Source organism: Orbicella faveolata, unplaced genomic scaffold (assembly GCF_042242905.1).
Source record: "Orbicella faveolata isolate gen_17 unplaced genomic scaffold, um_ofav_v1 contig_13, whole genome shotgun sequence".
In the NCBI taxonomy this organism is placed as follows: domain Eukaryota; kingdom Metazoa; phylum Cnidaria; class Anthozoa; order Scleractinia; family Merulinidae; genus Orbicella; species Orbicella faveolata.
In genome coordinates, this window is record NW_028301540.1 from 25,874,654 (window position 1) to 25,901,527 (window position 26,874).

At 38.1% G+C, this 26,874-nt stretch overlaps 3 protein-coding genes across 7 annotated transcripts; 2 read left to right on the forward strand and 1 right to left on the reverse strand.

Annotated features, from left to right (window-relative positions):
• Positions 1-69: 69 nt before the first annotated feature.
• LOC110058590 (max-like protein X) lies at positions 70-13,873 on the forward strand. 3 transcript variants are annotated; one of them, XM_089285198.1, is made up of 11 exons: positions 70-197; positions 1,601-1,649; positions 1,750-1,815; positions 3,085-3,179; positions 3,714-3,813; positions 4,304-4,403; positions 5,163-5,199; positions 5,667-5,714; positions 5,935-6,051; positions 6,764-6,872; positions 13,277-13,873. In XM_089285198.1, the coding sequence occupies exons 1-10, from the start codon at positions 159-161 to the stop codon at positions 6,830-6,832; spliced, it is 720 nt and encodes a 239-aa protein (XP_089141324.1). In that variant the 5' UTR covers positions 70-158; the 3' UTR covers positions 6,833-6,872; positions 13,277-13,873. The 3 variants fall into 3 exon arrangements, with proteins under 3 accessions (XP_089141324.1, XP_089141325.1, XP_020620902.1); XM_089285199.1 differs by lacking the exon at positions 13,277-13,873 and adding an exon at positions 9,925-11,962; XM_020765243.2 differs by lacking the exon at positions 13,277-13,873 and having other exon boundaries at positions 6,764-7,260.
• On the reverse strand, positions 8,279-14,637 carry LOC110058594 (uridine phosphorylase 2-like). Of its 2 annotated transcripts, none has more exons than XM_089285196.1 (7): positions 14,487-14,637; positions 12,375-12,509; positions 11,193-11,351; positions 10,287-10,401; positions 10,117-10,187; positions 9,625-9,754; positions 8,279-9,113 (listed from the first exon to the last, which is right to left on the reverse strand). In XM_089285196.1, the coding sequence occupies exons 2-7, from the start codon at positions 12,504-12,506 to the stop codon at positions 8,785-8,787; spliced, it is 936 nt and encodes a 311-aa protein (XP_089141322.1). In that variant the 5' UTR covers positions 12,507-12,509; positions 14,487-14,637; the 3' UTR covers positions 8,279-8,784. The 2 variants fall into 2 exon arrangements, with proteins under 2 accessions (XP_089141322.1, XP_089141323.1); XM_089285197.1 differs by lacking the exon at positions 14,487-14,637 and adding an exon at positions 13,378-13,397.
• On the forward strand, positions 13,995-23,192 carry LOC110058592 (uncharacterized). 2 transcript variants are annotated; one of them, XM_020765247.2, is made up of 5 exons: positions 13,995-14,452; positions 14,960-15,209; positions 17,069-17,310; positions 18,488-18,941; positions 21,247-23,192. In XM_020765247.2, the coding sequence occupies exons 2-5, from the start codon at positions 15,056-15,058 to the stop codon at positions 21,942-21,944; spliced, it is 1,548 nt and encodes a 515-aa protein (XP_020620906.2). In that variant the 5' UTR covers positions 13,995-14,452; positions 14,960-15,055; the 3' UTR covers positions 21,945-23,192. The 2 variants fall into 2 exon arrangements, with proteins under 2 accessions (XP_020620906.2, XP_020620905.2); XM_020765246.2 differs by lacking the exon at positions 13,995-14,452 and adding an exon at positions 14,750-14,806.
• The last annotated feature ends 3,682 nt before the right edge of the window (positions 23,193-26,874 follow it).

Below are 26,874 nucleotides of genomic sequence, written 5' to 3' on the forward strand. Positions count from 1 at the left end.
AGCGTGAAATCCAAAAATAGCTTTCAGCTGACCGTGCTTTTAGCTTTTTTACCAAATCTGGTAATGTTCTGGGAGGAGCACACCCACAAACCTTTGCAAAACTGACCGTATATCCGGGATGTTCAACCCTCATCCGAGTGGTTTCCTTTCGATTCAAAATGGCGGAGGAAGTCGAAGATTGGGGAACAAACAGTCAGGTTAGAAAGAGTGGAAATAGTTTGTTCATTCCTCCACAGGCATTAACAAAAGTTGCAGAACTGTCCATTATTTCAGATGTCTCAACGAACTCTCTCGTGACGAGAGCTTTATGGTTTAGATATGAGCTTCATACATGTAAACAAGCGCAAATGAATGTTGTGAACATTCCTTGTTATTTGATATTTCTTTCTTCCTCCCTCTTCAACACTCCCAGATATCGTTCTTTATTGAATTCTTTGCATTCATTTGATGTAGTGTCTGAGTGTGATGATTTTATTGCACGTTCATTGCATTTTATAAGTTACATAAATCAGCATAAATTATTGAACTCAAGGAGATAAAATTTATGACCTGCTATAGGGGCTGAGATGCCAACCTAAAAAACCAAAAATATCTGGGAGATCTCAACCTCAAAAACGGTTGTTGATAGTAGAGCTCTGCCGATCTAGCCACAAAATGCATCAAATATCCAAAATTTACCCCTGAAATTGCCAAAAATCAGCCAAGATTTCCTTCGTATCCAAGAGATTTCATCTGTATGTGGGAGACTTCCATATAGTCTGGCAGAGTTGGAGATGTAAGAAATCATTATAGAAAGGGTCAGGTGATCTCCATAAGGAAATGACTACATACTGTGGATCAAGAGTTCAAGGTTAAAGGCTGGAGGGGATTGATCCTTGTGTTTTAGCGCTCTACAGACTACATCTAGGCCTAATTATTGCTCTGGTTAGCCTAAATATCACTCAGGTTAGCCTGAAGAGAGCTCCATTTGGGTTGATCGAATGATACAGTACTACCTACAGTAGTCAGCTCTATATGTGTTGGATGACCGGCAATTATTTCCAGCCTTGGGGTCTGAGATTCTTATACTACTTCTACCTTGTAGCATCTGATTTTTTTTTTTATGTGGCTAAATGTAATGTAGGCAAAGTTTGAGTTGAGCCAATGCTGGCCAGTGGTCTCTCTGTGGGGTCTCATATGGGGTTTTACAGGGCTTACGTTGCTGCTTGCCAGCTCTGTAAGAACATGTAGTTTGTCTTGAGTACCATTTGTGCTTGAAATGTGCTTTTGCTCCCTCATCTCCCTCCCTTTTGCTGATGACGGTAAATATATGGTAAGTTTCTCTACTGACTCTGTCAGTGTGACGGTGCCTGGTGGTTACCACTGTCAAGGTTGCCATGGATACCTGTATGCTTTGCTCAAGGCTCATAGCTTACCCAGCTCAAACATCCCTAAGGCACCTTTCCCAAGCTCATCAGTTGGCGATGAGTTAAATTTTCATTCTGAAAGTGCTGCCATCTCTGTGGATTTTCCTTGTGTTAAGGCTCGTGAACATTTAATAATCTGGTAAGTCTCTTGGTATACATACACAGGACACTCATTCTTGTTATTATTCTTTCAGCTTGTTACTGTGATTCCAGGTGGTAATGATCAACTTTATGAAGAAGCAGGTAAAAAAAACTGCTTGTTTTTACTGTTATTTTAAGGTTACGATATTGAAAGCTAATAACTTGAAACTGTAATCAATGGTATTTGTATTCTTTCTCTTAGGTGACTCAACGGATGTTAAGTCAGAACCTGCAAGTCCTGATGAGGATTCTTCCAGAGCACATTTTGGTAAACAAGCAAGCTATAATAATATTTAAAATTTTAAAAAAGGAGTGTAAAGGACTGGCTGACAAAAGAACAGTTGAAAGGAATCGTTTACAAAGCAAGTTGCAGAATGTGCCATTTACATACACTGGAGAGAGTAAAAGAAGTTGGAAGTCTTGGGGGGCTGAACACAAGCCTGGAAAGAATGGGAATATTGGCTCCACAGTAAAACAAAATATGGAGGTGCGGTGGCCTCATGGTTAGTGCGCTCATCTCCGGATTGAGCGGTCCGGGTTTGAGCCCTGGCTGGGGACATTGTTTTGTGTTCTTGGGCAAGACACTTTACTCTCACAGTGCCTCTCTCCACCCAGGTGTATAATTGGGTACCGGCGAACTTAATGCTGGGGGTAACCCTGCGATGGACTAGCATCCCATCCAGGGGGGAGTAGAAATACTCCTAGTTGCTTCATGCTACAGAACCCGGGATAAGCTCTGGCCTGATGGGCCACTTGGCTCACATGTAGACTTTACCGCAGTAAAACAAAATGCCGAAACCACTGGCCATGACATACACCCTAATTATGCAAGCATTTTGGAAACAGGCGTTAAAAAAAAAAGACCAAAACGCTTTTTCTAGAGTCATTATATTCACTCCTGGACATTAACTCTGTTAATGTAAAAGCACATTTCCCAAGGGCTTATGCATCACTGGTTTCCTCCCTAGGGGGCAATGAACAATGACGTCTTAGCTACATATTTGCATTCTGTGGCTCTTGCAGGGTACATTTCTCTGAAGAAGACCACAGAAAGTGGTCAAGAATTCAGTTTTAACATATTTTCAGATCAGTTTTAAACTCCTTTTTTAAGATTTTAATCATGGACACAGATTGCTCAAACAGTGTTATAATACAATTTTTTTCTTTGAAATGAACTGGTAGGAGAGACTCTTAATCAAAAGTTCTTCCTAACAAATATAATATTTTTGCTGTTACTAGTTTACACTTAGATTAACAGTTTTTGGTGTAATATTTTAACAACCAGTTTTAGTTTGAAATTGAATTGAAGGAAACCTGGGAATATTATTACAAAGAGATGAATAAAAAGAGAAACACATGAAGTAGTAGATGAATTTGAAAAACCCCAGTCACCTCAGACTTACACACTTGGCAGACCTCCTAAGGTCATATGTCCTGTAGAGTTCACAGGGACTAGAAGGATTTACTGATAATAATAATGCTTAGTATCCTTTTGTTTGTATCAATTGATAAAATGATTTTCATGTTTTTTCTCTAGATTCACAAGATGAGGAAACTGATGTGTTTGTTGCCAAAGAACAGAGACGTTTTGCGCACAGTGCAGCTGAGCAAAAGAGGAGGGATGCTATAAGGGTCAGTTGTTCTTGTGTTTTATGACTGTCATGATGCGGTCTGTGTGTCGTCATACAAGTGTGGTCAACATGTAGGATGTTAAAGTATTTGTTTATGATCATTTACAGTTTACCAACTGTAGGATTTCACCGCAGTGAGATTTGAAATATTGGCATCATGGCAAATGTTTTCCCATCAGCAGTTTTGACTTTGCATTATGCAGTTACCAGCATGAAAAACTGAGCCTGAAACTTCTGTATTTTATCTTAATGACACTTTTTTACTTCATTGCATTCTACCGTTCGTGACATTTTTTAAGAAAACTGTTTTTACTGTTAGAATCATATTTATGCTAATTTTTGTATTTTTCACTCATACTTGAAAATGACCTCGGACAGGTCAAAACATCACAACTTTTTATCATTAGTTTTAACTACAATATCAACTGAAAGATACATGTAAATTACTAAGCAATTAAGAAACAGATTTCTGATTAAGTAACATTGCCAATGCACAAGGAACTCATTTATTCATTTGTTTATTTGTCATATTTAGAAGGGGTATGATGATCTGCAGACAATCGTACCAACTTGCCACCAGCCAAACACAGCAACAGCTATGCAAAAGCTAAGTAAGGCCATCATCCTTCAGAAATGTAAGTAAGACAAGACCCAACAATTATTATAAGTTGTGAGACCACAGACACAGTGAAGCTTGAATAGCATCACGTCAACTTATTTCAAGCCACAGAAGGTGGATCATGCAACTACCGTAAAGACATACTTAACTGATGGTACATGTTCAACCTGTCACAGGTGTTGCAGTACTGTCTTAGGTTTTACTACCGGTCAGAGATGTTAATTTAGGCAAGAGAGTTAATCCCTTATAAAAGCCTTCTTCCCAATGTAATTCTTCTTTAGTTAATTTTAGATCACTCCCGGTTTTGGAAATTCCCAGAGTGTCTAGAAATAGCCAATCCTGTGTTGCAGATTTTTCTCACATGGACATCCTGAGTGGCTTTCTAAATACATTATTGTTATCTTCCATGTTAACATCCATGTTGTACATGTGGTAACATTATCCATGGAAGATCTCTGTAGCATGTCTATCTGTTATGTTTATTGTATGCTGTGTTTCCCTTTCAGCCATTGAGTACATCATATTCCTACATCAGCAGAGGAAGAAACAAGAAGAGGAGTTAGAGGCACTCAGAAAAGAAGTGATGGCTCTAAAAATCATGAAGACGTAAGACTGTCTTTGTCTTTGATTTCTTGTAGCAATTGTAGCACATTTCCTATAATGTAGGCTATTTTTAAGTCTGAAATTCATGTTACATCAAGGGAAAGTTTGCCATAAGTTCTTTCCTGTTTTCTTGACAGTGCCTAAATTGATAGCCCATTTCTGAGTTGACTTAAGCTTCTCTATCAAAACAAGGCCTGGTGCACTACCATTCATCTGAAAATGAGTTTAATTTGCATGTGAATTAACCTCATTTTCATATGAAAGGAGGGCACCAAGACTTGGTTTGAGAAAGAAGCTTTTAAAGACAATTCAGAAATGGCATATTATATTAACTGACACTGCCGGATGTAAAGTTAAATAAAATGTAATATGCAATTTTTGTTGCTGTTGTTACAAAGAAAGTACTGAAAATTTAAACTACCTAGCTATTTTTCATGAAGTTGAAGGTGATATTAACTGCCATAGTGAGTTTGCAATGCTCACATTTCAAGCAATTGTCCTTTGTCAAAACAAAGTCAAACAGTAGCTGGTCCCCTACTACACTGTAGCTGATCCCTTCCAATAGCTGATCCTTGTTACTGTAGGAAGCTACATGTAGCTTACAGTCACGTAGTCCTGTTTCCTCTTAAATCTCAGATTTGTGAAACAAGACTCTTTGGAGAATATTGGCATTCTCAAGAGAACCAAACAAAATAGCAATCATTAAAATATTAAATATTGGTGGATCTATTAAGTCAATGGGGCATTTTTCTTTATTCTCAGGAATTATGAGCAAATAGCCAAAGCACATCAGAATCAGGTACAAATTATGTTTTTGTTTAATATTCTGTCCGGCTTCATGGTACTGGTTTGACACTGATCACACTTATTAAGCAACCTGTTCTCTACATTCCAAACTACAATGAATGCATTCTTGTGATTTAAGATCAAAAAGCAGCATTTGTGGAGTGATTTATTTGTTTAATTGGTGGGGGAACAAAAACCACCATCTGGTCATCTTCATGTACAGTAATGATTACAGTTAATGTTTTTGTTAAACTTTTGTAAAACTTTCTCTTTGGTAATTTATTAGTTGTATTTCTCCTCAAAACAAAAACATACTTAAGAACTGTAAAGGTTTTATTTGGATTGGAAATGACACAACCTTTTGTACTAAAGAAAAATACATTGTATTGTAAAACTCCAAGCCTTAGTTCTTAATGGATTAGTAAGTAGTTTTCCTGATTAATTACCGTCCAATGTTGTTGTTGTTGTTGTTGTTTACAGCCAGCACAAGGGCAGAAGCAAGTACCAGATCAGGCCAAATTTAGTGTGGTAAGTAGTGACAGCCACTATCATGTTTTTACATGGCAGGGTCCTACTGGTAGATCCCCCAAGCTAGCTGTTAATGCTACAGTGTGATTTTGCTGGGCAGGCTGAGTTTCCTGTATATTGGTAGAACAACGCATCTAGCTGTGATGACCTTAGTAATATGGATGAATTTGGAGTAGATATCAAATTCTTTGAAGGCTAATTGTCTATTTTCCTTTCTCAGTTCCGTCAGATCATGGAGACCCAGTTCATATCATTCAATGCATCAGTCAATGTCACCAATTTTGAAGCCCTGTCAGCTTGCATATTCAGCTGGCTTGAAGAATACTGCAAACCTCAGGTAAGTGGTCTTTACTATCTATGTGGGCTTTACTACATTGTATCATACAGTCCTACAATGTGCACAGCATTCACTAGGTAAAAGTATTGTCCTGTGCAGAAAAGATACAATCATTGCTTTATGGTACATGTAAACGTTGGTTACTTGGGAAATTTTAATACATGTACTTTTAAGAAGTACCAGAATAAAAAATCATTAAAAGAAATAAGTACCTTCCCAAGCTTGGTTTTCCACTAGGTTGTGCTTCACAGAATTTAAAAATGCCTGCATATGTTTCCAACACTACACATTTAATTCAGCACTGCACTTGTAAGAGGCAAGTTGCTTCTGACACACAGCTAGGAGCCATGCCAAACCAAACCACGCAACGTGACCTTTATTAACGTAACAACATAACTGTCTCACAACAGTACTAAAAAAGTGGCTAGAGAATAAATTCACTGAAACTTAATAGACTCTAAAAATACTTCACAGGTGGGTGGGCATGTCAGGCTATGGCAGATGATGAAACAAAAACTGAACGTTGCACAAGCCACATGACCTGAAACCCTTGATACAATTGTACTCAGACTCCTAGCCGTGTGTGAGAAAAAAGTTGCCCACTTCATTCATTCCTCAACCAGCGGAAAATCACACTTCTGTTATAGTTTCACATGTATATAGTCTCCTGATTACTTATTTGGTGTTTTTCTTTCTCCTTTTATTATCTTAGTATCTGCAAGAGATAGTGATTAACGCTCTCAAAAGTCTGAACAGCCAGGGGTTACTGCAGCAGCAATAAGTTTAAAAGTATTTGACAGCTTCCCAAAGGAGGAATCCAGGTATTTGGAACACCAGTCTGTAGTGGCATTATATTTTGGCATTTATATCTATATTGGAGCTGACATCTTGACTGAGCTTCTTTACTGTATACATACAGGCGTAATGTAGAAGATAGACTTGCCCATAAGCTACATGGGAAGGACAGTCTTAGAGGAATGCAGTTTATCTAAGTATATTTTTTTGCAGATAGAAGGCTACTATTTTTTTTCAACCAATCATAGTAGTTAGGGAAGGCAAAGAACAACCTAAACAGTTAACTAGAAATTGCCAAGTTTTTCCAGGTTCTTGAGTATACCACACTGTAAATATTTTATCTGTGTACATGTAAATAACACTGTGATCATTATATAACAAGAGAATAAAGGATTATGTTAGAAATATCAATAACGAGTATGATAGATATGTTGAAGTCAGGGGGGGATCTGGTGTTTTCAGTATTGTTGCCTCACAGTATTGTTCACACTCTACCCCTGCCTCTCAAAAAAAAAAAAAAAAATGACAGATAGCTCAAAATCCATTCCCATTGCAGTGCCTGTGAACAAAGAAGTATTCAATTAATGCACAGTTCATAGGCCTGGCCCCAGTGGATTGTGCATTCTGTCGCTAACTTGCTCGATGGGCAAGTGAAGTTCCTTGCCTAATGACAAAAGTATGGTGAAGATTTTCGGCCTAGCACATCATAGTCAGAGCTCTCCCAAAGTGGAGCCCCATAATGTGGTTTCATTGTACCCCGATGTTGTGGTAAAGATGTAGCCAGCTGACTAGCATGGAAAAGAGAGGGAAGATAAGTGTGTTATGGGTAGCTTTACAAATCTAGCCTCCTATGCAGATGTTTCAGTAATAATTTTATGGAATTTTTTTGCAATCTTTGAAGATTGCATCAAGAGCCAAAGAAAATCTTTGTAGGTGATGTAAGCATATTTCTGAAATTATTAGTATAGGTAATCATACGGTTTCTAGTTCAATTTGGAATTAATTTGCTTGTGAGTTTTTCAAAAAGCTGAAATTGCACGAGTTGCTTTGGTGAGTACAATTTCAGCTTTTTGATAAACTCACAAGTGCAAATTATTTCTAAATTGGACAAGAAAAACCGTTATTACTTATTAATAGTATAAACATGAAAACATTTGCGTGGAGGAAGTGTTGGAATATCTTTCTTGAAGCCATTTTTTTTCATTCAAGAAAACTTTTTTCAAAGTTTCTGCACAAAATTTTCATCATCATTTTACATGATATCATTGGCTTAGAAAATTTCCTATTGTCTTTCAGACAATCATAATCCAGAATTACAACGTGTAATTTGCACTGGTGTTACATGTACACTTGAACTGCACTGCTCTCAGCCAATCAGAATTGAGTAATTTTTCATGTATATTATTATTTCAGGAATTACAATTATTATGCATTGTTCTTCCATACTGTTTTATTTTTTATTCAACTGACAAGTAACTGTCAATAAAATATTTTTCCTTGTAGTTCACACTGACATGCAGCCACACTAATGATCATGACTGATTCATTAAAAAAATACCTGGCCAAAACATTATTTCCCTTTGTAAAGTATAATATTGTAAAAATATTTCCTCTTTACACTGTTATCAATAATACAAGTACAGCATAACCATTATATTAATTACTACTTACATTGTCTGAATAATTTACAGTAAATAATATTACATGACCAAATTTCAAAAGTCGAGTTGAAGTAGACCAATAAACAATTGACCTGCAATTTTCTTTGCCAACTCATTGGCCCCATTACATGCATGCCTGCAGTCATTGCATATTATTCCTAGTAAATTCTCCTAATTGCCTTCAAATTAGACCAACAAATTCAAGATTTCTGGATTAACTTAGAGCCAAGTTCTTGCAATTTTTAAGAATAAAAGACAATGCACAGAAGAAATGAATTCAATTGGCCTTCTGTCGTTTCCTGAGGGAACAGCCAGTGCCATTGCTTTCTTCCAGAGTCTTCTTTATAAACTTGGCAACAAGTCTAGGGGGTCGCATCTGATAGTCCTCATGTAGTTCAGGTGCCAGTTCAACCTGGTCACCTTTCAAACGATCCAAAAGAGTGACACACAGAACAGCTGCGGGTACCCCTGCACGGTTACACATTGCTGCAAAGCACACACTTTCCATTTCTATGTTTCGAACGCCTGCGTCATAGACCTTCTGAAGGAACTTGAGCTTGTCATCTAGTGTGTAGTCACAAAAAGCTCCATCCAGCCTTCCTTGACCTAAAAGATGGTACCAGTTGTGAAAAAGAAAACTTGTCTGGTAAAAATCATTCATCAATACTATTAAGAGAGAAGTTTACCCCAAAAAAGAAACAACTTACAACAAATTAGATTCATCAGTATTGAAGGGTGGCAGAATACTGCATATGATTTGCCATGATCAAGAAATTTATTACTGAACAGATGAAATTAAGTAAGAAATTAAAATATATTTCACACATCAATCCTAAGAAATGGAAGAACTACTTTCAACTGATTTGGCCATTTAACTTCAAAAGATGGCAAAAATACTCTGGAATCCATTGATTAGATGTAATAATTAACTAAGATAGATACAAAAAGATCTCAGAATATCATTTTTTTTCATTGAATTGTTGCACACTTAACTGGTATGCTACTTAAAACCGTCCTGCAAAATTAGGTAGAATTTTATAATTGTCAATCTCAGGAAAAATTCACTCAGGAGAAATAGGTTTAAAGTTGCAATAATTATTATAAAACATCATTTTACCCTCATAAAAGTCATGTGTACACATTGTGTTTCCAGTCGCTGTAAGTATTTCACCACTGCAATCTAACAACTGTTTTTGAAGCTGCTCATCAAGGGTCGTTGGAAATCTCACCACTTTACCTAAAATCACCTGAAATGGGAAACCAGATAATAATAGTCATAATGATCATAATCATAGTCGTAGTTGTAATCATAATAAAAGTAATAATAATAACAATATTGACTTTATTGGATAACACAATTACCGGTTAAACCAGTAGATACAAAATAAAATATTAATATGTGATATACTGTTTATAGTAACCGTCATGAAGTCTCTCAAAGTTGTCATAACAACCTGTAGAATTCTGTAAAAGTAAGTAACACAGTTAAAGATCTTAGTTAAGATTTTGCAGAATCCTACTCTCTAGGCTAGACTGTACTCCTACAGAGTCTTCTTAAGTTCTACAGTCTACCCTTCTTACCTATACAATAATCCTTAACTTGAAGTACCTGTTCACTAAATGGCTCTAAGAGAGCATTAACAGCAGTTCTTGTGATCACAACTGTTCCAGGTTCCAAACCTTTGAGATTAAAAGTTTCTGTCATTAAAATCCAAAATTTAACTTCTAGATATATAACAAGGTAATTTCCAAATTTTCAGTTGAAATGAATTTATATACCTAAGCCTCCTGATGTGCCGATGCGGAAGAATTTAACATCTTGTGCTTCAGCATAGTGCAGCAATTTGAGAATTTCATGCAAAATAACCATCAGGGAAGGAGTTCCAATGCCATGCTGTTTGGATCAAAAGTACATATAATAAATAATACCAGGGATGACAAATAGGCCATTTTCAATATATTAAAATTCTAACATGGCTCCGAGGCTTGGGGAAATAAAACAAAAGAAATAAGTTCTTCATCACTTAGCGTCGATGTGATTCCTTTTGTTTTACTCCCCCAAGCCTCGGAGCCAAGTTAGAATTTTAATATATCGAAAATGGTCTATTCTTCCTTAAATTTTAACACAAAATTTCAGCATTAATTTATAATTTCACATTCAAAATTACAAATTGCCATGGCAACGTTTGGTGCGAAATTTCTTGCTACAAATATGTTAAAAACCCACAATTGTGGGGGAATAATTTGTCATCTATGATATTAAACTTCTAAAGGTAAGCAGTATTATTGGTAATATTCAAGAGATTAAGACACGAATTGTGTTGTTCCAGAAAGCATCCATCACCCCCTCATGCCCTCAGAAATGCAGTTTTAATATTTTCATGGGACAGGTAATTATTATAATCACAGCTTTCTGCAAAGACAACTTGAAAAGTAGTAACAACACATGGAAGTGAGTGTTTCATACAATCACTTGCAAGCATATCTTCACCATCTACCGAAATTCACAACATGACTTGGTTACAGTTTGCTTGATACAAGTGTAGCTTGGAAATGCAGTGTGCAGTAATGCACCAGTATCGAAGAGGTCACAACTTAAAGTCTCATTCAAGTCATGTAAAGTGAATTTTCTTAAGGCTTTATGTTAAGTTGCGTAAATATCTGTGATCTCTCAATATTACACACATTTACAGCTAAGACAGGTCCAACTTTGTACAGCACATAGCGATCAGACTTTGACATGTTACAAGGCTCCTTGTCAACCTTCACATGGTCCTTGAGTTCATTTTGTATAAACTTAGCAAAGAGCTTTATGCGGCCAGTGCTTCCTCCCATGCAAACAAACTATAAGGAACAAAATGATGGTTGGTCAGCAAGCATGCAGTGATTCATCAACAAGTGGCAAAGTTTGTACATGTATCTTTGAATAAAATTTAATGATTTCAGTCTGTCAATTTATTTAATACTTTCCTTGACTTCATTAGCAATGGGGGAGGCGGAAGGGGGGCTGAGTGACCAAAACAATCCAGTTAAAAGATTTAACTAACTAACTAAAGATGTTACAAAAGAAAATAACTACCAGCACACTGGCAAGGTGTAAATGCTGTAAGTTGCAAATATTTATGAACAGCTATTTATTTTAGCAATTACAACAAAATAACGTTTAAAAGTAATACGATATCGCTTCCAGTGTTGTAATCAGTGATAGACATTCTCTAAAACTTTTTTTTGTAATCCAATTTGTTCCTTTTTCTTTACTGAATTTTCGGTGGCCTCTGTCCACCTACATCAGAGTACGTACTTGCAATATCAAAGTTCGTTATTGCTTGTCATTGTCAATATAACATAATTTGTAACTGGGCCAAGGTCCATACTTGCTCCTTATATAAATATGATCACCCTCCAGAAGAGAATAATATTCTTGGAGTAAAACACCAATAAAATGTGAGATGTCACATTTTTTTCTGTCTTCATAGTCATAAATACAACAAAGGAAAACAGAAATTTAAAACTTATTCTTTTTGTATATACCACAACTTGCAGAAACATTTATAAGTACTTATAAAACTGAATATTATCAAATGAATATTCTACTCTTTAGTTCAAAAGCTTAGTAACAGTTCATTTTTGTCTGCCGTGATCATAATTATGGCAACCAACAAACCTTGAAAACAAAAACAAAAAACAGGCAAACAAAATGGGTCACATCTACCAATCACAACTCAGAGATGTGTTCTTTTGAGCCCACTGAAGTAAACTTGTGCTCCCTGTGAAGTCCGCTAGAATGATTGATGGCAGCAAAGCATGAAACTGTCACTTGAGTGGAGTTTGTATGTAGTTGAAAGATGCGGTAACTAAGAAACTCACCTTGACATCACCAAACAAGTTTCTGAGTTTTTGATGATCACCGGCCTTTATTCCAATGTGAAAGAGCATGTCATCATCCAGCAACTTCAAATGAGGGTTACTCACAAACTGTGAATTTGGTGATGGGTCCATTTCCTGCAATGAATCACAGGATCCCAAGATAATAGTAATTAGCAAGAAGTCTGTAAGGTAAAGGTTAAGTCTACATACAATGAGCCAAGTGGCCCATCAGGCAGGAGCTTATCTCAGTTTCTGTAACTGTAGTATGAAATGACTAGAAGTAGTGTATTTCTACTCCTCCCTGAATGGGATGTTAGTCCATCGCAGTGTTACCCCCAGCATTAAATTCACCGGTACCCATTTGTACACCCGGGTGGAACAAGGCACTGAGAGTAAAGTGTCTTACCCAAGAACACAACACAGTGTCCCTGGCCAGGGCTTGAACGCGGACCGCTCAATCCGAAGACAAGCACACTAACCATGAGGTCACTGCACAGGAAGACTTGTAAACTCTAGGAAGCACGGTGGCCCAATGGTTAGTGAGCTGGACTCTGGGTTGAGAAGTCTCAGCCTGACCAAAGTATTTGAGTAGTGTTCTTGTGCAAGACCCTTTACTTTGACTAAGACTTGCAGTACCTCTCTCTACCCTATGAGCAAAAAAAGGCTAGAGGCAAACCTGGCAATAGACAAGCATAGCATCCAGTGAGGAGTTCAAATGTTCCTAGTCACTTTATTCTATTGGATACCAGAAATAAGTTCCTGCTTCCAGACAAAGAGCCACCAGGTTTTACTATGTTACCTTAGTTTACATTACATAACTCTGATTTTTAAATAAAAATATTACAATGCATGCTGTAGCGCCAACTGGATGGTACATGTACATGTATGTTTGTCCTCTGCAGGTTTTAATACTCACAGCACTAATCATGTCAAACTGACCTGACACATCACTGGCACATATATTTCTGGGCAAAGAAAATGCAATGTGATAATAACTCCTTACCAAGGAACATAACACATTGGTGCAGGCCAGACTTGAAACCTGGACCCTTGATCACGCACTTATCCAGAGCACCAAGCATGACCAAGGTTGCACATTTTGGCTGTATTTTGATACACTTTTTTTCTATAAGAACGTCTAATTTTGGAGCTGAGGCTGAACGTTCTTATCTTTATTTGCAATTTGACGCTGAAAACCTCCTTAAGATGTTCTTACATTTACATGGTATACAAGGTCAACTACCTTGATAATACATTGTACTTTAGACTTTGTATCACCTGATGGCTTTGATGGTGTGGAAGTTATTTTGCAACAGTTATAAATAAGAACTGCTGATCATTACCAACAGAGATGTGTGTCATGCAATGAGAAAACCAATGTTAATGTTATACAAAGCATGCCCTTACTGATATTGGGGTTAATTTTACATTTATTGTTACCTTTATTTTATGCTTGTCATTTACATACAGATTAGCAAAATAAAAACGTTCTTAATCGACTCTCAGCCTGAGGAATGTTCTTAATTAATACGTTCTTAAAATTTTGGTTAATCTCAGCCTCGACGTTCTTATAAAAAAGGTCCTTACATAAAAAAAAGGGTGTACTGTTGCTTACTGTCCACTTGGGGGCACTTGGCAATCGGTACGGTAAGTACAGCTGATTTTCAACACAAACACACCCACAACACACCCCTTTTTCCTTCACTCTAGTATACATAATATTATGTGACTTGGCAACCATATGAATAAGTTAGTTATTTAATGATGTTCTAAATATCTTGCACATTGTCCCTGCAGGCGATCAGTACACTGCACGTGTCGAAAGAACACCGAGGTCAAAGTTTAAGGTGTTTATGTCTGTCTTTCACGCCACCAGAACGTCCAAATTACAAAATCTCGAATGAAAATCACAAGCCTAAAACCTGACCTTTCTCGAATAATCCTAGAAAGCGAATGTCTTCATACTATAGGACCTCAGTGTAGTTTTTCTGTTCAGTTTGTGAAGACGGAAACAAACTACTCACGCAGCGTAAGCTTCCTGATGTTATTATTTTATCGTGAGAACTTAGCGGCGAAAGGTATGATTTAGCTTTGTACAAATGCAATCCTTACCTTTGCTAGCTTCTCCCACAACCTGTTAATCTTCCCTGCAACAATCCTAGTCTGTAATCACTTTCGATAATTGTTGCTCGTTTGCAATTTCCTAATGCACTACGAAATTACGTGCGAAAGCCGACAACAATAGACTGAGTAAGTTGTAATTGAGCCACATCGTAATTGACTCATATCATTCTCGTCCCCATAGCCCTTTCGTTTCTCTTAGCCGGCGGAACCTTGGCACGAGGCCAAGGCCATGGGGACGAGAATGTAGGTCAGTGAGTCCCTTGAGTCCCTGTCGGTTATTTTCGTCAAATATCCGCCCGCGAGCAGACGTAAGTTCATGGCGAAACGTTTTAAGGATTGTGAAAGCGGAAGTGATCCCGACTTCTGCTTCGGTGTGACGGTTTTCTGATGCGGAAAACGAAATAGTTATTTTTGTACAGTGAGATAATTTTGCGTTGTTTTTCCCTTTACGTATAATTTAGAACGAACCTTGCCGAGACCAACCGTCGTGACGCTGCTGTATTCATCCAGAAAACTCCACATATTTCCAAGGTATTTGTGCTGTAGTAGAAGGTTTTATGGAAAGAAAGGTAAATGTGAGACGAAAAGGACCGGCGTCTCCTCGCAATGAACGACTGGACGAGGAAGAAGTGTTTGATTTCCCGGGCCTAGAAGATGAAAGCAATGGAAGTGGGCCAGTGTCGAGGGATGCACATGTTGCCCTCAGAAAAGGTAGTTAGTGGGCATTGATTCCTTTGCCAAATGGGACAAAGTTGAATTGTAAGCTTATTAATACCTTAAAATAAGCCAAAAGAAGGGAAGGCAAGTTGCTTGCTCAATGTGGTATCCCTCCCACAACTCTTGAGCTACATGCAAGGGTAATGAAAGTGCAACTCAAGGTTTTCCTGGTGTAAGCTGCAGTAGAATACCTCTTAAAGATTTACAAGTATTGCCATCAAAATAATGCTGAGTCAGACGATGCCCTTTCCACCCACACCATTCTTTTCATGCTTAAGACATTTTCTGGGTACAAAGCAAATTCAAAGTTCCATTCTGATGACATAACAATATAGAGATTCAGACCGTGTCAATCTCTAAATGGTTGTTTTATTTGAAAAGTAAACAACCATATCATTGAGAAACTGATTTGATCTCTATACAGCTACGTTATACATTTTTAGAATGGAAATTTTTATTTCAAATAACGGGATAACTCTTAACAAATAGGCGCGTGGAGAACCAATCACGATCGAGAATTTTGTTATCGATACGATTATAGAGTTAATTCAAAATAGGAATCAAAATCGTGGCATTTGCCATCAATGTTTGGTTATTGACATTGCTTCTGCCTGCCTTAAATCATAAGTCAACATATTATGAAAAGATGAATGATTCATGCACAACAACATTGCAGCACTGATAAGATGCTATATAAATGCATTTTATATCTGTTGAATTATTCTGGCATTTTGATTGGTTTTTACTTATGATCAACTGGAGGACAGACGCATAGATGACATCATCTTTTACATTTTTTGTTTCTTAATTATACAAAACAAATAGATACCATGTTGTGGTACATTGTTCAGTAATAGATCTTCACGGATGACATCAAAGTGTGGTAAGAACACCAGTGACACACTCGGCTATCATCCTGTGTGCCACTTTTTTGCTCTTACCGTATTTGGACGTCATCTTGATCAATTGCAACATGGCATCATTTTGTTTAACTTGCAGTCAATACCTCCCCGGGGGAGGGGGGGTATTCTATAAAGTCTAATAGGGGGGGGGGGGGCTCCAACCCTGAGGTCCAACCCTTACCCTTTTTTGTACACCATTTAAACAGAAAAGGTACCCCTTTCGTATAACTTTTCTGGAAAAAAAGGTATCCCTTTTACCCTAAACCCGTGGAATGAAGTTAATGAACAATATTATGGGAGAACATTAAGCATTACCAGATACAGTCACAAGATTTTCTTGTGGCAATCAATATCAATCTAAACACAAGATGTAATTCTTAGAACTAACTGAGCTAGGATCTTAGACATTCTTTCGTGTGAAAACAAATATTAGAACCAAACAGTAAGGTACTAAGTTAAAGGGGCATTTTCGAGGCAATTTTGCTTCTTTTTCGGTCAAAACAGAACAAAAAATGTAGCTTAATAAAGTTGCTTCTAGAGTCGCCAAGATGAGGATATCAACAAGTAAATGTAATGCTGGAGGGAGAACCTATTAGTAACTTGTCTTTACTGATTTTTCCAAGACCAGATGAGGGGGACTTTGAAGAAGTCTGCAACGCTTTTTCAATTTAACATCACAACCTTCTGATTGCCTTTTCATTCACACTCTTTACAGCTTCACTGCACTTATATTAATAGTAATTTTGACAATACTAATTTTCATTGATGAAAATATTGAATGTCCTTTTTAGGGTTTAGTGCACTTTTAAAGATGAATAACTAAGAAACCATGCAGGGAGATTGTAACATGTCAGCAGCCAGGTTTTAGTTGCAGACTGGTGTTTTTTTGTAAAAATTGCTCATTGATACTTTAGTTACTAAATGTTGCCCTCTTGAATCTGAACTCATCAGCTTTTGAAGATCTAAAGAAACGTTATTTGGAGGGACAGACTCGAATATCTGAACTACAAGCTAAACAGAGAGATAGAAAAGGATCACATGAAAGGGTTTATCAAGAGAGAGATGAACTGTTAGGCCACCTGCAGAAGAGCTATCTTGCTTTTGAAGAAAAATATGGTGAAAATGAACAACTCAAAAAGATGATTGAAGATTTAAAGCAATCTCTTAAATTGTGTCAAGAAGCTTCAGCTCAGGTGTGTGGTTGTCTCTAGCAAAGCTTGCTGTAATTTAACAAATAAAGAAGCCTAAGCGTAAGGACACGAGGGAAATGTAGAAAACATGAGCCATGGGGAAGTGTTTTCTTCATTTCTCTGTGTTTTACCACAGTGTAATACACGGGTTAGGCTTCTTCATTTGCTTTATGATATAGAGGTAATGTGAAAAACAATAAAACAGTATTTTTCTATGTGTTATACTCTGATAAAACATGGGTTTTTGACCAATCTGAGCATGTTCAGGGTCTCCTATCTTTATTATAAACTTACTTATTGTTTCACGTTGAATTTATGCCATATAAATATGACCAGGGGTTCTAATGGTTTGAAATGTTATTTCATTTTTACATATGGCTCAAGAATATCAATTTATTTTTTTTATAGTTCAAGTTACACATTACTTATTTACATCAAAAAGTAAACAAAACAAAGCAAAAAAATAAAAGAGAACACATTTCATACAAAACTTAAGTACAATATATTGATTAATCAGGTGTATTGCATAACTTGATTGCAGTATTGAACCAACTTGCAAACTAAATTATCAATGTGTGCTAGGAACTAGAAGAATCTTGTTTGGGTCTGTAGAAGGGTTCATTGTAGAAATATAAATTATGAAAATGAAAAAACCAGCCAGCAAACTCCCTTTCTGAATGTCTGTCCATTTGTCTGTCTGTCTGTCTGTCTGTCTGTCTGTCTGTCTGTCTGTATGTCTGTATGTATGTATGTCTTTTTACCTACCAGTCTACACCTAGAGCAACCAACTTATATCATCCTCCACCTAGAACTGTTGTTCTCCTCATGCATCCTCCATTATTTCCTCTCTTATCATCCCTTCCCTTCCTTAGTCTTGCCTGGTCATGTGGTGTAGTTTGGTTTCGTATTGTGTTGTGGTAGTTGTGTCAGGACATCTCTTTCTTCCCTTTTATTGTCTCTTCCTTCCCCTTCTCTTCTTTTTTATTTGCCAGTCTGTTTTTCTCTGTCTATTGGAGCTGCCTGTCACACATCAGTGGTGGAATGACTTCCTGCCTATCTGTCTCTATCTCTGATTTTCTGTCTGTCTGCCTGGCTGGCTGGCTTTCGGTCTGGCTATCTATTATGTCTGCTTGTTTCTGACTGCTTTTCTAGTTATCAACCTAATTTTTTTTTTTCTCAGAGTGAAGGTGGCGCACAACATGGGCCAAGCTCTGAGGAAAAGAGGAAGTTGGGAGAGAAAAAATACATTACATTGGTTGAAGAGTTAAAAAAGATTGGATTGGAAGTGGTAGAAGATAACGGTCAGTTGTTCATAATGTTAATAGACAGGGATAGTCTGAAAAAATGGATAGAAGAAAATTCAGCTGGGAATATAACTTTAGTGATTAAAGGGAGTGCCTCAGAGGATAAAACGACAGAAACAGATGTAATATTAACACAACAGGAAGGTTACGAGGACAAGGAAGGGAAAAGGAAAAGAGTTGAAGCGGAGGTGATACTTTTGAGGCAGAAAATCCAGGATCAAGCACAAGAACTGAATCGATTTTACGAAGTATTCAAGCAAGCAATGACTCAGAATAAAATGTTAAGAGCAAGGGAGCAGAGTAGGGAAACTGATGGCGGAAATACAAAAGGTCAGTAAATATGTGTTATTGACTAAGCATGAGGTCAAGATGGCTGGATATTTGGCCAAGTTCTTTTTTGTGTGTTTATGGACCGAGACGGAGTCGAGGCCCATAAACACGCAAAAAAAGGATAGAGGCCAATATCCAGCCATCTTGACCGAACGAACTTGGTCAATAAAGGATTTATTACATGGAAAAGAATACCTTTTTCTTGCCCGACACAGCGGGTATTCCCGAGCGGGCAAAATAGCGTCACCTTGCCCGTTCGGGTAGCCAATCACAGCGCTTGATTCAGTTCATCTTGCCCGCACACAGCCGAGCTAGCCATATAGTAATAGATCTTTTTTTTTCACAATAACGCAATACTAGTTATGCATTGCTTTCATGTATATTAGAACAGCGCCAGACGATATAGCGCTTGATTTTTTTGGTAAAAATAAGAATCTTTGGGCAAGCGGGTAAACTAATGAAAATTATTAACACTTTGTCGGGCATTGTGGCGCATTTTACGGGCTAAAATGGAGAATTTGGCGGGATAAAATAAAATGTATTTTAGCCCGCCGGAATAAACCAATGAAAAGTGAGAATCAAACAATCGTATGATTTAAGCAGCCAATCAAAATCAAAAAAGCCATTAGGCCCGGTTCAAACGTCGAACTTTTCATGACCCGAACCTAATAGCCCCAATTAAGTACATGACGAGATCGACGTTCGAATCAGTTAAGTTCGACAGATGTTATTCGTGTCGACCCGAGAATTAAGTTCGACATGGCCAGTCGGTCAGTTCGACTACGGAGCGACTCCGATTCAAACGTCGAACTTTTCATGTACCGAACCTAATGCATACATTACAAATACATTAAATAAATTAATTTTTACCCAGAGTTCTGCACGTTTCCTATTTTTGTCATGCGTACCGCGTTTTGATCTTTTGGAACAAAATAGCCTGCGTAGCTTGGCGGTTTAAGCAATTTTGTTTAAGCAATTTGAGCGCGAGCAAACAGAGCGGCGAAGCCGTTCGCAGCTTTCTTAGCGCGCTCAAATTGCCTTAAAACCGCCAAGCTACGCAGGCTAGGAACAAAATGGCGGGAAGAGCGGGAAGATATGTATCTGTGTTCCTTTTGCTTCGAGAGCACGAAATATACTTGCTTGATGTACATAAACCTCTTCCGTATGCGGTGTTCCGTATTTGAAAACGATGAGAGTGTAGCGGATTGGAAAGCAGGTAGTTCGGTGGCGTACTGCGAGTCATGTTTTTGAGAGAAAAAGACAAAATAAATGTATCTTGAAGAAACCGACGACAGGAACGAACTGGACGAGGAACTGTGATGTTCCTTTGGGAATAAGTAATAATGGAAGGCAAGCCAAATTCAAAATCATCTTCGGTTGTTCATGCTAACTGCACCTGGAGTCGCCTTCTTCGACTTGTTCTACCCTCCTTGATCGCACTTGCAAGAAAAGCAAGCTCTTCGTTTCCACAATTTGTCTTTCCCACATTTTTTCCGCCATTTTGGTCAGCAATAACCGCCGTTTGCAATAGTGTCTCTTTTATTTTTTAATTTCGACTGAATTAGGTTCGACGTGTGAATCAACTGCCGAACTTAATTATTTGGGTCGACCCAAATTGGTATTAGGTTCGGCACATGTAAAGTTCGACGTTTGAACCGGGCCTTACAGTGTTCGCGGCGCTAATCTTGCAGTGAAGCGTAGGTGAAAGAAATCACGGCGCCATTTTCAACGAACAAAGCTTGACATCCTACATAAAGGATAGCTCAGCCTCACAGAAACGTGTTTGTTCGGACATTCTTAGTCGTCTGTTCTTCAGATGTCAATACCGCCTGTAGTGGCGAAGTGCGTGTAAGTTTTGCGACGTACTCAGTTCAACCAATTAAGTGTATGCTAAACTGTCAGTTTAGCAATTGTACAAATTAATTTCAACACGTACAAATAAGCTTTATCGAACTTTCCTTTCATGTCTTTAACAAATTTTGAAGACTCAAATGGCAAGATTTTGTAATGTTTAGCCAGCGTCGCTTGATGTATTGTGTATTTTCAGTGAGGGAAAATAAAAGCCATTCAACTTGACCTTCAACTTGCAAACGCTCGCGTGATTGTTCAGACCTGTTTTGTCCTTTTTTCAGTTTATATTTTCTCGATGCCCTCCAAAGTGATAATAATAGTAATAGAGTTTATGTTCCTGGCGCTAAATATGTTTTGAACCCCTCTCAGAGCTCATTTTAAAATGAGTCTGAGTAGGGCCCAAAAACCCTCTTTACGATTTAGGTCTATTTAATACTTCCTTTTTTCATTGTAGGATTACCGACTTTAAAACATGAAGCTCCCGTGAAAAGAGCTACTGCGCCGGAAAGCGCTGTTTTTCACAAGAAAGTGGACACCATTTTGTCTACGGCTCAAGAACAAAAAGCTGAGGTGAGACAAGTGAAAGAGCACTTGGACAAGCAGAACAGCAGTTTGCGTACTTTGATGGAAATCACAGAGAAAACCATTCAGGATTTTGAGCATTTGGTCAGCGCTCCGAAAGTCACTCAAAATGTTCCTGTCTATACCGAGGGAAGAGGCTCGAAGTGGCCGGAAGAAGGAGCGACTTCGTTACCCCAGGGAGAGGGGAGTTTCGAGCGGGTAATGGGGGATGACGCGCCCTTGAGTATCCCCGTTCAGGAATCGAATTTGTACAGAGCAAAGAGAAGTGACGAAACCGGCGGAGCTGCAATCGTTACTAAGAGGGTAACCGGAGAGAGAAATACTGCTCCGCTCTCAGCAGCTTCATCAAGAGCGCCCGAGGGAAGAGCGGTTTCCATGACAACACTTCTATCCGAGAACACGTGGACTGGGGAGAGCGACATTGAAGTTATCGAAGAGGAAGAAGATTTTATTGGCGCTACTTCTTCGCGAGGAAAAATTTGTCCCGTGTGTGAGCGGTTCTTTCCAGATAGCTACGGCCAAAAGGAATTCGAAGCACATGTCAACCAACATTTTGAAGAAGATGCATAGGAAAACTGTTGGTAAAACTCCGTATTTTCTCGAATAATCACCCCCCTCTCACTGTAGGAAAATACCATTTATTAGAGCGCATTTAACACACCTTTTTTCTGCTGAAACTCGCGCATAAAACACAAGCCGATTGCACGTTTTTTTCCTGAACTTAGTGCTGACGTTTTTGCATAGTCTGTGGTCATAAAACGCTAGAATTTAATGTATTTTGTATGGCGAATATTTGAGTATAACGAAACACGGAAGAACTGAAACTTTTCTCGTAGTTTCATGGTAAAGTAGCTCTCAACTTGTCAATACACTTTGTTGTTATCTTGCGAAAAAAGAGCTGGGTTAGGAAGCATTCAACTTGCGTTTACGAAATGGCGTGAAATGATTGCTTGTAGACTGACGAAGAACCCTCAAAATGACCTACCTCGGCTTCCACGACCATTCCCAGACAAAGTGAGGACTTAAGTTTCGTTCGACATTTTTGCTGATCTTAAATATCGTCAACCTGAAGAAAGACGGTTTGAGAATTCTGCCAAAAAAAAAAAAAAAAACGAAAGGTGTTCTATTTTTTTTTCAGCGATATGATAAAATAGGTTTGATAGCTGGAAAGAAACCGATAACAGAGATTTTAGAGTAATTATTAGTTACTAAAGAGGCAATTTTAGGCAAATTCAGACCCACACCACAGTTTCTTACAAAACAGGTCATTTAGAGAAAATTCAAGAATGATTAAGCCGACACATGTGCTGAGGTTAGCATTAGATTCCTAAGAGCATTTTCAGTTTTCTTTTCGAAGCTGTTCTGTAATATTGGGTTTGAATTTTTGTCAATCTGATGATGTAAATATAACGTGAGAAGATCGATTTTTTTTTAAAAGAGCTATATGATTTTGACTTTTTCTGACTTTGAACTTATTCAAGATGACTCGGGCTGACAAATTTGATAAACGTTTGAAGCGTTTATTTCCGATCGCGATACGAAGTTACGTATCGACAGAAAGATCTCACTGATTTAATCTGACCGAAATTCTTTTAAAGAAGTTACTTCGTAGTTTTAGAATTTTGATAACGTCATATACAACAATCAGCTATAAAGGATCAGCAGTAAAACTAGTCGTCCCCCCTTTTAATATAATTATTCGAGGAATTACGGAAGTACTTTTCCCGAGAATTTTACCGAGGCCAATGGTCTCGTCATGAAAGTTTCTATCTAACGGGACTAAGCGTTAAGGTACCATTAAACTTGCCACGTATCACATATTGTTTTCTAGTTATTTGAGGTGAAATAATTTCAGATAAGGATTATTAAGGCCGCGTCCAAACTCCCCCGGTGAAATTTGAAAACGGAGCTTTATTTCTATCAACGGTTAGGCCTACCGTCCACACTAATCTGTCACGAAAACGTAGCTTTTCGAAACGCTCTTCAAACCGGAAGAATTTTGAAAACGCAGGCTTGGCGTTTTAGTGTGGACGGAAAACATTTTGAAAACGGAGCTTTTCGAAAATGACGACTTCGCGCTAGTCATGTGACTTCCTGCCAGAGTTTCCCTTAAACACAAATCCAAAATGACTGGTGATAGTTGCTTTTTCAAATTTCTCCCGCGTAGTGTCATTGAGGTCATTCCACTGAAATAGAACTTGCACTGGGATTTTTGTCAAATTTTGTCTATTGATTGTTTATATTATAGGAACTAAAATTTTAAAATAAAAATGAGGGGTCCCCATGTTCGTTTAGGAGCAACAGCACCTTGTTTATACCATATAAATCCTTACAATAGCACCGTGATTATAGTCACGATTGCTTGCTAAATTCACGTTTCCGACGATTGTTTCTTGCTCAACACTGAGAATTGGCCTATATTTATTCTACACGGAGAAATTTATTACTCAATTCAACACAACAGAAAAAAAAATGATAGGTCACCGTACTCGTTTTCGAGAAAATGACGATTTACCTCTATTGCAAGGTCCCGCCGCAAAGAAAAAGCCGCCATTTTTTAATGCGCGCGCGCTAATCAGTAAATCACGCGTGAAATTATGCGCAGTAGGGATGCGCAATGCAATACTGGGGAATGACCTTAAACATTTTTCCGGAGTAGTGTGGACGGGGCCTCAGTGTGCAGTGCATAAGCCCACGTGATGCTGTTGGATATGAGAAGAATACTTTAGTGTAGGAAAAAAAATGAGGCCGTTCATGAGATGCCTTTCAAAACGACGTCTTGCGCAAATCCTTTCATCTCTAAGTGTGAGGCCGCGCTTTGAAAAAGCGGTAAAAAGACCTTGTAAATTAAATTAACAGAAAAATCTCAAAACGAGAAAAGAAAACTTGATAACAAAGGGGTGATTTCACGTCTGGGCCAATAGAAACTGTCCTTATTCTACCTCGCCGTGTAGAATTTTGCTACCTCCCCCTCCCCGTCCCCTAGGGGTGTGGGAGGCTAAAGAGAGGGAGGAGCCGTGTTCATTTACTTTATTTTTAGTTAAAAACGCGTGTTCCATTTTTATAAAGAAAAATCAATCAGGAAAACGTTTTTTGTAATGACACTTGATGGCTTGTTTTGTTGTTGTTGTTGTTGGTGTTGTTTTATCAAATTAGGGACTGGTCAAAAAGTATGGGGGAGTGGGCCGGAGCAGAGAGGGGGTGGGTGATGAGTTTTTAAGCTCTTAGAGAGGGGTGGGTCGTTCGATTTTCAGCGACACGTGGGGGTGGGTCATCTTATTTTAAAACAGGAATAGGCGCTTACTTAAAAGTACTGTTTTTAAGAATGGAAAACTTGATTCTGCTGCAAAAGTTGGCCACACATTTAAAGCGTTGCAGCGTTGCCGATGTGTAATTTATTTTTGTACCTATTAAAATTACATCTAACTGAAATTAAAATGATAAAAAAACTTCCCTTTTGTTTCTTTTTTTCACATATAAAAAGAATGAATTTGTTACAATATGAAAGGAATGCTTTTTTTGCATTTCACAGCTTTATTGTTCCTTCTACGAGACTACAAGTAAAAGCAACTTAAATTTATCATGGATTATAAACAAGAACTGTAACTGGTTATTATGTATTTCTCATCGTGAACGTTTCGTAATTATTGAAAAAAAAAGCATTTCTGTACTGTTCCCTAAACTCTGCCTGCTCAACCGTCATCAGTTCCTCTTGCTCTTCAAGTTGATCAATGCTCCCTTCTCCGCTGTGTTAATCGCTGCTACTTTGATCACCCGCGCTCTCTCCCTTCCACTCTCTTCCTCGTTGCTCTCTTCATCTTCGAGGAGAAGACAACATCCCTCTAGCACATCTTACTTCCAACAGATGGAGTGACAGTGACAGTGATGTGCCATTAAGCAAACTTGGCAATAAAAGCTAAAAGAGTAGTTTGATGCCTTTGTATATAAGCTAAAAGAGTTTTAACATGCTTTTGTATCTGTTTAAGAAATAAAGTTTGTTTCCATTGACTAATATGCAAACCAAATTTTTATGTTTTATAAGGGGGGTGGGGCATGTAATTTTCAACCTCCATTTAGGGGTGGGTCAATTAGTTTTGTGCCAAAAGGAAGGGGTGGGCCATGTGTCTTTTATCCACCACATTTCCAAATGCTCTGGCCCACCCACCCTCCCCCCCCCCCATATTGTTTGACCAGTCCCTTAACTATTAAAACAAGATTAACTGTACCTCTACATCTTGTTTTTCTCCAAGAGGAATACGTCTGAAAGTCTAAATGGTACGCGGGATTAAAAAACCGAATGGCTGTTTTTGTTTGCTAGGCTAAATAGTGTAACAAGTGTAATGGAAAGAGCTTGTTAGAGTTTGGTTAAGTTTTGAATGTACCGAACACGGTATTACACTCACTCCACGGCCTTTGATCGGCGCGATTAACTCTTGCAAGCTTGCAAGCGCAGGAAATGTCGCGCACGCCAAAATCATGACTCGTGAGAACAACTGTTAAAGAACCGTAGATAAAACCAACAACGAGTGCAAAGATATGTGCGGGCTAAGCTTTAGTGTTACGTTGAACAGCCACGGATTATCACGAGACAAACCCAAAACAAACTAAAATAACACAGCTTCTCAATACATTGAAGTTGTTCGTTTAGCAAAAAGTCCGGGTTGACCCACGTGACATTGAGCCTCCTCGGGCCGCCATTTCAATGTCACGCAACTCTAATGACTTGAAATTCAACCTTGTTGAATGTTCTGTTACCAAACGAAGAACCTTTTTGAGCTAAAACGTTGTAAAAGGTCAGGTTCTGAGAGGGTCTTATATCTGATGGTCCTAAAACCTCAGAAGAATAAGTAATTTTTAACGAGTAATCACGTAGCTGGAGCGTTGGAGTTATAGTAGTTGGTTGGGGAAGAAATAACTCACTCGGTCGATGGGTCGTAAACTATTTTTGGTGATTGTTTTAACTCCAAGACTTGAGTCAGACTTATAAAATTATTATCATTATATGATCAGCTTGTTTTACCCTTGACCCACCCCTCGGCTGTGGTGTATATTTTTTCAAGGCCCACGCCTTTTTTCATGCATAAAAAAGGGGGTCCACCCCACCCCCCTTTACTCTACTCCCCGAATAATATTAAATGTAAATTAATGATTGCTGTAAAATCATGCAACCAATTGTAGCATACCGTGAACTCGTCAAAATCGTTTTGTTCACCCTTGTCAAATCTATAACATGTAACCTGTCCGTTTCAAATATCACGAGTTGGACTAATTTTAAGGCGGACTCCGCTCAAAGTTCGAGCAATAAGTACAAAAATTATTTACTAGAAGTCTACACATAGTACGGTAAGTATTGGAATACTATTTAATACAACTCACTTTTAATAGTTCATTTCTCTAAGTGACTCGACTCCGCTATTAAATTCTTAAGCATTCTCGAGAAAGTTAATGACTGTCAAACTTCGTAAGAATGCTTAAAGCGTGTGCTATTGTGTTTTAACCA